At 38.0% G+C, this 13237-nt stretch overlaps 2 protein-coding genes across 2 annotated transcripts; both read right to left on the reverse strand.

The window, feature by feature from the left end:
• Positions 1 to 1640: 1640 nt before the first annotated feature.
• Positions 1641 to 10582, reverse strand: get3 (guided entry of tail-anchored proteins factor 3, ATPase). Its single transcript, XM_030141540.1, has 7 exons — positions 10404 to 10582; positions 8599 to 8746; positions 6228 to 6376; positions 5435 to 5585; positions 5192 to 5299; positions 4402 to 4599; positions 1641 to 3175 (listed from the first exon to the last, which is right to left on the reverse strand). The coding sequence occupies exons 1-7, from the start codon at positions 10544 to 10546 to the stop codon at positions 3047 to 3049; spliced, it is 1026 nt and encodes a 341-aa protein (XP_029997400.1). The 5' UTR covers positions 10547 to 10582; the 3' UTR covers positions 1641 to 3046.
• Positions 10583 to 11641: 1059 nt separating this feature from the next.
• LOC115417906 (noggin-like) lies at positions 11642 to 12556 on the reverse strand. The gene is made up of 2 exons (XM_030132127.1): positions 12187 to 12556; positions 11642 to 12117 (listed from the first exon to the last, which is right to left on the reverse strand). The coding sequence occupies exons 1-2, from the start codon at positions 12554 to 12556 to the stop codon at positions 11642 to 11644; spliced, it is 846 nt and encodes a 281-aa protein (XP_029987987.1).
• Positions 12557 to 13237: the final 681 nt, after the last annotated feature.

Genomic DNA, 13237 nt, shown 5'->3' on the forward strand with positions numbered 1-13237 from the left:
TTGATCCACTCATCCTATCAATCCATGTAAATATTTGATGTAAAATGCAGTTTGTCATCTTTTCATGGTCATCAGATATGACCCATTTGGACGTTTACAGCACAGGTGTTAAACATGCGGCCCGGGGGCCAAAACCAGCCCACCAAAGTTTCCAATCCGGCCCATGGATGAATTGGCAAAGTGCAAGTTACAGCAACAAACTCAAAAATAACATCATAATAACCTATAAATAATGACCACACCATTTTTTTTCCTCTTTGATTTAGTGCAAAAAACATTAAATTATGAAAATATTTACATTAAGAAACTATTCCTTAACAATAAAATGTGAATAACCTGAACAAATATGAACTACCTGAAATGTCTAAAGAAAATGAGGTGCAATTTTAACAATATTTTGCCTGTTACTAAATGTTTTGTGCCTTCGTAGATCTGATCTGTAATGCACATGTAGCCTATAATTAAGTCAAGGCATAATATTGATAAAATTGTACTTATATTTCTTAACAAATTTAATTTTTTCAGGTTATTCGCATCCTTTTTGTTTGGATAGTTTTTGTTTGGCATAATTGAACGTTATTTTTTGCACTAAAACAATTCGGAGTTGTCATTATTTATTGGCTGTCATGCCATTATTTTGCTGGTCCGGCCCACTTCAGATTAAATTGGGCTGAATGTGGCCCCTAGGAGAAAATGAGTTTGACACCCCTGGTTTAGAGGTTCCGTAGTTGCCATGGAAACACCGTCATCTTCTACAACTTTGATTCACCAGTGAAACCCATGGAGCTGGATCAATGACAGTGGATGGAGACACCTGGTTTATGATCAGTTAATGATATATTTTACAGACAAAATCACTTTTTCTTGAGTTTTCTCTGTTTTTTTGTATGATAACCCTCAAATGTAATCTCAGCATGATGATTAAAGGACAAGATCAGTAAGTTAAATATAGGAAAACACCTGATTTTCACTGGAAAAAATGCAAAATACAGAGGATAATATTATAATAAATGGTGATAAATTCCCTGAGAAAGGTTATATCGGAAGAAAAAATTATTTTGGAACTGCCACAAAAGTAGCACTGGGTTAAATTTGTGTCACAGATAAAGAAAAATAAAGTTAAAGTGTTGGTTTACGGTTTCTAATAAACAAATTTGGGTCAAAATATGAATTGAGAGAATGAAAGAAAAGTAATATTTGAACTACCAGTTAAAAGCAGTCTACAGATTAAATACAGTGACTTTTCAGATTCTTTCTAGTGTACAATTCATTCATGTAATTACTGTAAATACATGTACATAGACATATATATGTGTACACTGTAACACTTCATGTATCTGCAATTTAAGTCAACCTCCACTTTTTTTAAGATATTTTGGGGACTGGGAGATACTTAAGACTTTCAAGGCCTACAGTGCTTCTACAATACATGCAGTTGATTTGCTGCTGTTGCACTATGTTATCATTAATTATATGAAAGTCAGTCTTGCGTGATCTAACTGTAAAGGTTAACTGAGGTCACATGCTCTGTCAAAGTAAATCTGCAGTGTGTTCAGGTTATGGGTGTGTGCTCTACTCCAGTGAAAGGAGGGGCTTAAGCGGTGGACAGATCAAAAGAAAACACCACCAAAAGACTGTCGGCTGAGGCAAGTCTGTTTTTATTTAACATCTGCAACTTAATTTAAAAGATAATCTATAGAAAAACAGATTCTTATTGACTCAAAAGCATTCAGTGACAGAGGAAGGGGTATGATGCTTTTGTTTGAGGATGCACTGCCCTGTCATCTATTCTTTCAGGATATATCAGTTAACACAAGCAGGACTAACACGAGCCAATCAAGAGTCCAGTTTCTCTTAAATGTGACTGGGTCTGTTTCACCATTCATTTGATCAGGCAACATTCAATTTTTTTAAATTGACAAAACACCTACTAAGGCTACTAATAGTCCTTTCATAGCGTTCCCACAAGTGTTCAGCAGAGGATGGATAGGAAATGTCTGACAATGAAAGCTTCTGATGATTTCTATGAGAACTGAGTATTTGTGGTTCAGCCACCATCAGCCAACTCTGTAAGGTTCTGGCCCCAAAAATATCACACTTGGACTTTTGCCAAGCTTTGAATCTCTTTCACAACAAAAGCAATCCGATCAATCTCCAAACATGAACTATGTGTAGAAGTCACAGTGACTTCAAATACTTAGAGGTTATTAAGACTGTCCAGTATTAACAGTCCACAACACTCCTAATTTGACTTCTGTTTGAGGAACTGCTCTAATGCATGTGGCAAAGTAGGGTTTGGGTGATGAACAAATGGTCAAAGATGTACTTCAATCTGATTTTGTAGTCTTGGAGGAAAAAAAAAAAAAAAAAAAAAAGACAGCCTTGTCAAAAATTTTTTTACTGAAGACCAAAGGCCACTCCATTTCTTTTATTCAAGGTCATAGTGTTTTTAACTGCCTTGCCGTCACAGCCTGAATTTGTATTGAAATTCCAGACCGTTTCAAGGGAGGAAATCAGATTTTAAATCAAACTGAAGAACAGACACAGCCATCAAACAACACAGAATTACCAAGGCGTACACATCAAACCACCTGAAAGCCGTTACATCCACAGCATCGTCACTGGAAAACATCTGAGGCTGGAAATCGCAAAAGGATGCAGGAGAAGAGGTTTGTCTTCAGGAGAGAGTAAAATGCTTTTATGTGGAAATAGTATGACTGCCACACAGAGGATATGAATGAACAGAACATGAAGTGAAAGTAACGAAAGTACAATCATGTACTGCTGTATCTCTTTAACAATATGGATGTGTGTTTAGGATTTCATCAGCTCCCCTTCTTGACAAGCGTGCACCTTTTTGCACCGGTGAGCACGCTCTGTTTCAGATGACAGGGCTGAGGGGGTTCTGGTTTGAGGTTGAGGTTCGTTCTGGGGGGGAGCTGAGAGGAGGTGAGTTCACACTGTAGAGATGTGTGGTCTGAAGAGGGGAGGAGAGGAGGGGGAAGAAGAGGAGAAAGAGGAAGAGGAGGTCCTGCAATGAGGGAAATCACTTGTTTGGGGGTTTGTAGGGTTCCAGAAGTTGCTTAGAGAATGTGTTGACCTTGTCAGCGCCTCTGACTTCATGGGGCAGCAGTGGTAGCTTGACTATGTGGAAGTCTTCATAAAGGTCCTCCATCTGTAGAGAAAACACACATCATGATATTCACATGCTTCATTAAAACAAGCTGTAGTGGCTTTACCTTTAGCCACTACTATGGTGTGGAAGGGTTCAACCTGTTGTATTTTCGACACGTGCATAAATGAATGTCCGGCTGGGTTTCTTTGCCTTTTTTGGATATGCCAATCCATTTATTCAGCAATTTTAAATCCAAGAGTTCATTATAAGTTACAATTGTCTTTCCATATTCTTTCTACAAATAAACAAAATAGGCTCTTTAACAAAAAAGAAAACACTGAAAACGCCGACCAAGTCAATTCACTTGTTTCACGGTCTGAAAATTGTTTGGGGCTGTCCTCAAACACACCGCTGACCTCACACAGCAGGTATATGTAAGTTTGCCACACCCATACCAACAACACCTTTAATGAACTGCACCCACTAAACAATTATTAAATTAAGGTCAAAAATAAAAAAAGAGGAATAAACAAACAAAACTGTATTTTGGCTCCAACACAAGCGATTTAAATACTGTTGCTGTTGATCAATACTATGTTTTCACAGAGGTGGAGGGGTAAAACTGCTATTGATAGATTTGGTCGGATGAGACCGTTTGCTCCATTTGAGAGTTTTTGCAGCCTGTTCTTGACACACTGTCACCGTCACACCATCACAACTTTCTTCTCGTGTGGTGTGGGAGAACTATTGTGTGATTGGTCAGGTACTCAAAAACGGCATGGTTAATGTGGAAAAGTGCAAGTTCAGCATTTGAGTTTCCTGTGAAGTATGCAATATCTTGGCCAGGATGAACTTTGTTGTTGTTTTTGCCATATTGAGAGGACAAACACATTTCTCTGTTCTCATGTATGTAGCAGGCCTAATGCTCTAAAGCTTATCACAGAATCAACACAGCAGCACCAGTAGACAGTGATGTTTTGCCTTCAGTTTTTCCATTGCACCATGAAATTGCCCGTATCAGCCCATACATCTTCACATTAAGTTGCTTGATTTGGATAAAGAAGAGACCTGCAGCTTTGCAACTTTATCAAAATAACTGCAGTCACTTACATTTGCTAATCCTATCACTTTTTTAGACTCGTCAGTACCATATAATAACCATCTTCCTACCCCCAAAAACACATTCAGGTGGATTTGACATGAGGAAACACAAAAAACTCGTTTCAGTTTCAGTAGAGCAGCTGGATGCTCAGTAAACCCAAAAACACAAACTACTGTCTGCTTACCTGATCTAAATACTTGGACTGAATTTTATGTCGGGCTTCACACATTTTACACGGCCTCTCGGTGTCGGGGAAAACAAGCTGGTTGACGATTATGTTGTGTGTGTCAATTCGGCACTTGGCCAGCTCCTGGATCAGACGCTCCGTCTCATAAAGGGACAGGAACTCAGCGATACACACACAGATGAAGGTGGTCTGTTCCTGGGGGATTATACACAAAACACATTCAATATAACAATGGTTTACATGTTAAAAAACAATAATGCACCCCCCCCCCCCCCAAAAAAAAAAAAATTTGTAAAGTATAATAAAGCTACTGATTAATATGTATAAGTACAAAACAAGTCAAATAATAAAATTTGCTTGCTTTCAAAACTCTTATTTGAATGTAATAAACTAAAAATTCAAGTAAGAATATATACAATATATATCAAGACTGACTGTAAAGATTCTGACTGCATGTTGTCAGTAGTTTGTTTACTGTCTTGTGACTTTACATCATTGTCCAGCGATGAATGTAGGAATGGAGTGAGTGTTCAGTACCACTGCCCAGACATGTGCGGGGACACGTTGTGTAGATGCACACAGCGTAGAGATTATTATATATTTTCATAGTGATACAAAGTGACAGTCAAATCACGTGGAAGATGTAGTTCTAAATGCTTTGCGAGATCATAAAAATACAGAAGTTGTCTGTTATAATTGAGAAGCTTTTGTTTTCCTTTGTTTACTGTTACCTCCACTGTAAACAAACACAATCATAGGCCCCAAATGTGGTGTGTGTGTCACTTACAGGATCTTTGAACTGTTCGCTCACTGAGCGGATGACTGGTAGGGTCTCCTCAAGCTTTGAGGCGAGTTGATCTGCATTCATGTCACCCAGACCAAGCATGTTACACATCTAATAATAAGAAACAGACAGGGGTTTACACATGAGAGCTTTATTCTCAAAATCAGCTCTGGAGTTTATAGAAACATGTGAACTGTGAAAATGACAAAGTTCATTAAATGTCCAGATCTGCTTTTGCTCCCTTACCTGAGAGATGAAAGGGCTGATCTGATTTTTGATCTGCATGAGGCGGCCCAGGCCGCGTTCTACTATGGTAGGAAAGTTGAGCAGTCTCAGTGTATGGCCAGTCGGGGCAGTGTCGAACACCACCACTGAGAAGTTCATCCCTTTAACTAACCTGAGGCACACATGAGAAGACACAATGAGAAGAAGTGTTAATGGCAAAGTGAGGGATTACAGAAAAATATCTTATCTAATGGAGATCTTAGGTAGTTAACCAGTACTAGGTCTATGGACTCTACTGTGAAAATAAAGTTGAACTATCAAAACTTAGAACAGAGACTGTTTGGAATATACATGGTACAATGAATAGTTTGTGACAAAGCTCAAAGAGCTCAAACTTAAAGTTCTAAATATACTTTCTGGGGACGTGACATTAAAAAAAACATTGTACCAAGAATTCCACAGATTTGACCTGTCATGTTTGATGCTGGGTTACCCAAAGTTACCCATTAATTAACTTGAGACTGAAACTCAATTAGAGACATTTATTAAGGTGTGTGTGGTTTTTTTACTTTGACTAAGTTGTTCAGTTCAACAGCTATCTAGTTTATAATAAACTCAAGAACAGTTAACTTCTCACAACATAAACTTTTTCATGGCACCAGTAAAATCAACTGATTAATCAGCTTTTATGCTGTTAGAAACTATCCTTATCATATTACCTTTTAAAAAATCCACAAGTGGTAGACTTATAAATAACAGTCACTACATCAGAACCTATGTTGTTTGCTGTTGCAGTGACAGCAGAGTTTCTAACCTCATGACCTCTGCGTAGCTCATGGCTTCATCGATGCCAGGGAAAGCACTCATTGCCTCCTGCATCATCTTCTTCCCCATGCTGAGCATGTTATCCTCCTCAAAGAACTCATCCGGCAGCTCTGCCACTCCCAGACTTGGGTCAATCTCCTGCAATCACCAAGACAAAAATAACAACCAAGCTGTTTATGTCCAACATCAACATCTATTAACACTCAATGTCAGTTAAAAAAACAAAAACAAGACAAAACTTCTAAATATTTTTTAAACTTTTCATTTTATATTAACAAGTAAACAAAAAGGTAGGAGCAGGCCAGTGGATAGTACTATTCTAAATTTTTCAGATACACAACAGGTCACTTTTCTTACGTGATTATGAAGTATATGTTATATATGTGAGCAGTCAAGTTACAGTTTTAATGAAAATATCAGTTTGTTTATTGTGTAGTTCACTGATAATTGTAGTCATCTAAAGATCTAGAACAAATGTTCTAATGCTCATTTTAAAAATACAACAAAACCTTTTGATTTTGAATACACTGACTTGTAACAAAATAATACAAAGAGTCCAATGTTAAGTGTGAATTTGTTAAGACCTTTTGACAAACACAACTAAGAATTTGAAAATTTGAATGACGTCTCTAGAAATTATCCAAACGGCTGTGAAAACTGTGAGGAGCCTGCAGCAATTCAGTTTGTTACACAATGATGATACAGTATGGGCTTGAGATCTGACTATCCTCATGACTCTACAGTCCTACACTAAAACTTTTTTATTTTCTAAATACAGCATACATATCCCTCTATGAGAGCAAAAGAAGGTATGAGCAAAGAATGAGTAAAAGTAAATAAGCAATACTAGCTTCTTACTTTGGATTACATGTTTCACCATACACAACACACCGTTGAAATCTTCACCCTTTACATTCCTGACATATTGTCGGACGGGGCAGTACCTTGACCCCCTTAGCACTGCCTTTCAATAAGTGGAACACAAGTGCTAATGAGCAGTATTAGTTTCACCTGTGCTGTTATACTACGAATGTGTACCTTGAGAACATTCCACTGTCAATGACTGGTTAAATGCTGTAGAAATGAATGCATATGAAAATGTTTTGCTTCCATATTTTGGTTTCTGGATACGTGTACTTTGATAACTTAAAAGATTCAAAGATTTTTTTTTATTGTCAATTCACTAGATAAACAGGACATACAAAGAATTGAGATGTCCATTTTCTCTCATCTTACTATAAAAAAAGAGGTAAAAAAAAAATAAATAAAGGCAAAGGAGGGGTGGAAGTGGACAGAGTTAAGCATCTTGACAGCCTGATGGACAAAGGTGTTCAACCGTCTTGTGGATCAAGCCCGGAGGCTCCAGTACCTTTTTCCTCGACATTACAGACAAATTAACCTTACCAAAGAAATAATACTAATACAAATACTCATGTTTTTCATGGGATTTCAGCATCTCCTTTTTGGAGACTGACCTTGGTCTTGTACAGCCAGACCTATTTCCACATTCAGTTAGTGCTGTGTCAGTGCTGAAGATAAATCTGGCACCATTCACTATCATTCTGGAACAGGGGCAAAAACTCCTTGGACTGTTTGGCTACTAGGTATTCCATTAAATGAATCACACTCATCTACACAATTCAAAAACGATGTTGACAGAAATTGTTTTGGTGGAACATTTACACATGCTGAAATGAGTCATGGTATTAAAATGACAAAATTCCAGCAAAAGAAAATGGCAAGTTAAAAGACATGTCCTACTCAAAGATAGCTATTTTTAGTGTGCAATTGCAACTCAGAGGTTGTTGTTGTTCCACAGTAAGGACAGGTATTCTGACTAAAGATGAAAGATTTCAACGGTATTCATTTGTTAAAGTTAACCTGCAGTTAATTCACTTAAGCACTAATCCCATGTATCAGTCAGCCAATCAGTTCCTTGACATTGTTAAATGTTCTTCTAATGTTTATGACAGTTTTGTGGTTCAGTGGAGTGAATTTATTAGATGCTGTAAATGGGCCGCTGTAAACAGGCCTTGCCAGTTGCAATATCTCAAGGTGTCACTTGCCTCTCTAAAGGATAATTTTGGTAATGTGTCATAATCTTCTAGTCTATGGAAATTTGTAGTATATTCAGGGTACTGAGCCACATCTGTTATAGGATTCCATTTAAACAGATTAGACAGCGGTCTTGCTTCAAAGACCGCAAGGCTGAGACGCATTTACACCCAGACAATGAAATCTTTTGTGTTTAGTCGGAAAACCTTCAGAGAGAAGTACTTAAAAAACTGTAACACACATAACAATTCCATTCACTGCTGTCACTTCAGCAGAGTACTTGGAGTGAGACCAGGTTGACCTACCATTGCAAAGAGGTTGTCATAGCCCTTGACCTTAGTCGGCACCTTTGAGAACTTCTGATCAAAAGCATCAGAGATGTTGTGAGCAGGATCTGTGGAAATGATGAGGACGCTTTCTCTGACTGCAGCGAGCTGAACAGCCAAACTACAGCTAGAAAAAGAGACAAGGAAAGAGACAGGTTGATACACCAATAGTTGGAAGGACTGTTTGATATGAAGTAACATTTATTTTAATATCGGCCCCATTGTAGTGGTATGCATGGAAGGGGTAGTCCAATTATTTTAAACTGAGTGTTTGGGCAAGTTTTATAATACATTTAACTGAGATAACAGACTGTTGATGACATGATTAAGGCATGCAAAGGTCTTCAAATGCATTATTAGTTAAGGTAAAGCAATAATTAGCACACATTTTACAATCTTCTAAATTGATATGTATTTATCTTTAGCCTAATACCTTAAAGCAGTGTTTTTCAACCTTGGGGTCACCTGGAATTCAAATGGGGTCGCATGAAATTCCTAGCAATTGATTAAAAAAAAAAAAAAAAAACCACAACAACAACAACAATGTACTAACAAAAAATATATGGTGAGTCTACAGAGACAATCCCATTCCATAAAAGACATGACAAACAGTGAAGTTGAACCTGAAGCACTGTGGTGCTGTTTATCTTTCAAATGTTCATTGTGGTCAGTTTCAGATGCTGCAGATCTTTCATAATTCATAGTTTGAGTTATTGTTTGTTCAGTATTAATTGTAAACCTTGTAAATCCAAGCTGGACTGACTGTACATATCCCGACCAAGGCAAATAAAATTCTCACTTTTTGCAGTAATCTACACCTGACTTTTCTGCCTCTGTCCGTAATAATATGCATTACATGTATATAGACTAAATGTCGTCTAAAATTAATGTTCATTTGCAACATAGTATAGCAAACTATTACATGATCAAAAACAAATTAATTTTAGCAAAAAATGTCTCTGTTTTGAATGTCTGGGCTCGCCAGAAATGTGTGATATTAAAATAAGGTCACGAGCCAAAAAAGGCTGGAAACCACTTCCTTAAAGTTACTCGGACTCGTCGTTTAATGGTCTGACACGGACTTGGTATCATTACTCACTCTGCACAGCGACGATTCAGATATATATTTTATACCTAAAATACCCGTCTACGACATCAACAGAAATACTGTTCACTTTTCTCCTTAAGTTTAAGGATTTTGCTGGGAAAAGACAACGAAGAAGCTATAAAATAGACTAATATCATCACTCTTTTCCGTAGCAAAAAACCCATGACACCACGGAGTCAATCTAGAGGTGTTATGTGACAGCTAGTCTTGACAGTTTAAGCTACACCCACACGGGCACTTTAAAGGCTAACGTTGGCCAGATTTGTTTTCAAAAAAGAATAAAGTATAAAGTTTCCTCCATAAACGAATAAAATATGAGCATACGCACACTGTGTCAACATCCAACTGAAAATACATCGCAGCATAGCCTGAAGTCATGAATCCATGTGCATAATGGCTAGTGTTAGCTAGTGACAGGGCTAAAAGCATTCAATTACACTACCCGGCAAACAACTAGTTAGCCAAGTCTCTCTTATTAAACATGTCAAGCTACTTTAATGCCGGCCCACCGTTGTTTAGTAAGATAAAACTCACATATTCATTCCTGGGAAATCGAATCTTATCGTTACACATAATCTAAGAGACGTCTGTTTGTGGCGATAGCTAATTTATGCTAATATAGCAGCTAGCGACATGAGTCACTACGAGGAGGCTTGGGTATTTTTCTTCAACTTACCTACATGTCGTTTTACCGACACCACCCTTTCCCCCCACAAATATCCATTTCAGAGATTTCTGTTCGATTATATTTTTTAGCGTCGGTTCTAATGGCTCTACATCAGGTGCATCTTCGAATTCGTCTTCCAATGAGGCTGCCATCTTGTCTGTGTACAAGGCTGGAATGTACCGCGCTGCCTTCACGGGCCCTCGGACATCTGCCAATATCCGTTTACGCAAATAGTTTGAAATCAGAGCTTTCTGTCCGGAGACTGAAGATAACTACAGGGTTTTCACACATCTACCGGTAGCTTTATTTTTTAATTATGCATGAATAAATTCACATTATATCCAAAGTAACGTCCGACCAGGAACTTTCATTTTCCAGTTAGCAGTAATTGAGCTTTATTATCATTTTGTTACTTTAAGAAACATTTGTAAAAGTAGACTTGCTGCTAGGCTACTACACACTGGACAAAGGATTCATTATCACATTCAGAAGAAAAACAACCAGATCTGCAGTTTATGGCATTTCCATTTATTACAGACTCAATACTGTATATAGTAACTGTGTAGATGTGGACTAATCTCAGTTTGGGTTTTTGATTGTTAGAAGGAAAGCAGATACAGACATGTGGATTACAAAGACAACCATACACATCTGTCATAAATCTGTGTATTGAAATCAGTATATAATGTGTGACAAATTTATTTCATTCACTTCTGTGCAATAAAACAGATTACAGATAAAAAAAAAAATATTACCACAATTTACAAAAGATAATTTTATCACTAAAGAGTAAAGAAAAAGTAAAACTTTTCTCTTCTACTAAAGTTACATTTCAAGCTGCACATTAGCCTTTCGTTTTAACAGAAACTGTGAAACAATTTTAAAGGAAAGAAAGTAAGCAGTATCAGCTACACTTGATCAAAACCTTGCTGAAAATTGAGTTTCCACACATTTTGTGACAGTTGCGTAAGCCCATTTAGTGTTAGGACACTAAATGACCCATTTAAAATGTATTTATGCAGACTTGTGACCAAAGCTTTAAAAGCTCTGAAAATGAAGACATGAATACAAAGTCTTTTTTGTTATTTTACCAACCAACACTCACATGAAAGGACTTTAATTAAGCCTGATGACCTAAAGCAATTAATGATGCACAAGGACTGCACCTATAACTTTTTGTACCTGCTTTACACAAGTAATGCATGGATACAGAAACTCTGCCACAGGTGACACTGGTGAGAAAACATTTATTTACATGAGCATGTACATGCTGTGACCACAGGATAAGGAACTGGCCTCCATGTGCACATCTGACTAGTTTCCATTGTCCTACTCCCAGTGCTACCCTCAGACCTGTGACCTTTACCCTCTGAGGATGCATCTCTGTTTTCTGTGACTTCTTGACAGTGCCAAGTAAGGATCTTGATGTATGTGGTCTGAGCTCGCGTACACTTCATCCCATGGGGAAAGGAGCAGCTGGACCCAGCACCAGCTCCTTCACAGTCAGTATGCCTAACCCATCGAGGCCAGAACGCTGAGCCCAGATTCACCCACTGGTAGTGTAATCCACAGGTGGCAGAGCGCACCAACCAATCTCGGACTGCACTGGCTACATCTGAGGGCAGAGAGCTGAAGTCTAGTTCTGCAGCTTCCTTCTCCAGCTTTTGTCCGTGGTTTTCTGCTGCTACTCTCAGCTGTGGAGAGGCACTCAAGTTGAATGTGTCTCTAACAGCTGTGTGTAATTTAGCAGGGAGCGCGTCTCCACGTGGTAACACCTGGCCATCACCTTGACCTCCATTTGGAGTCCAGACCCCAGAGCCTTCAGATGGCTGCTCTACCGACATCCAGAATGGATCAAAATGTGATCCCAGGAGACGGCGAAGACGAGAGGGTCGGCGGTGTTTAGGTTTAGGCATGTAGTGGTAGTCCTCCGTGTTTGTCAGAATGGAGTATGGTCGGATGGGCTGAGAGTAAGATGGCAGTCTAGCTCTCAGCTGTAGAAACGGTGAATCCTCCTCCATGATTTCTTGGTCTTTAACAGGTTTGACATTTGGGGGCTGATTCAGAGTTGAAGTGTTGAAATCAAAGGCTGCAGGTCCATGTAAGAGGACAGAAAAGGAATACCAGCACAGATATAATCCACAGTTTAATTGTCTTGACATGTTCTCAGGGCTGGATAGTCAAACAGAAGAATGAACAGTCTTCTCCTGGTCTTCCTTTTTCAGTTGTTCAGTTACGGGATCTCTCAGGGACTCTGTGTACCCGACACCAGACATCCTTGAACTCTTAAACAATAACATGCTGAAATTATCATGGCAGACCGCAGACTTGTTTTTGGGTATGGTCATAGTACACCTGAACTCCCACTTTAGTCATGGCTCTAATTGTTTTGACTAGATCATCAATGCTCTTTTTCACCTGTTCAAAAACAACAGAACATTTACAAAGCATGTGATTTAACTTGTGTCCATCATTTTATATTATTTTAAGAATATAAATATAACAATAAGAAAACAGACAAAAAGCAGCCTCTTTCTTGCTATCAAAATGTTCTGTTTTGACACACATTTTGTTTGACCAGCAAAATGAAATCCATTTGTGATTTTTGAAATGTAAATCACATCACTATTAATTTTTATTCCTTCAATTTCTGTTGCTGAAAACATAATCACAAAATAGACACATTAATACAGCTCCTGATTTAGATTCAGATTGTATTTATCCTTGTTTATATTTCTAAGAATCTTTCATGAATCAGACATTGACAGAAGCTTTATTTCATGCTTGATCCATGAGGACGAAGACATAAAAGTAGAAATGAATGGCAAAAAATACTGTAGTGT

Source organism: Sphaeramia orbicularis, chromosome 1 (assembly GCF_902148855.1).
Source record: "Sphaeramia orbicularis chromosome 1, fSphaOr1.1, whole genome shotgun sequence".
Lineage (NCBI taxonomy): Eukaryota > Metazoa > Chordata > Actinopteri > Kurtiformes > Apogonidae > Sphaeramia > Sphaeramia orbicularis.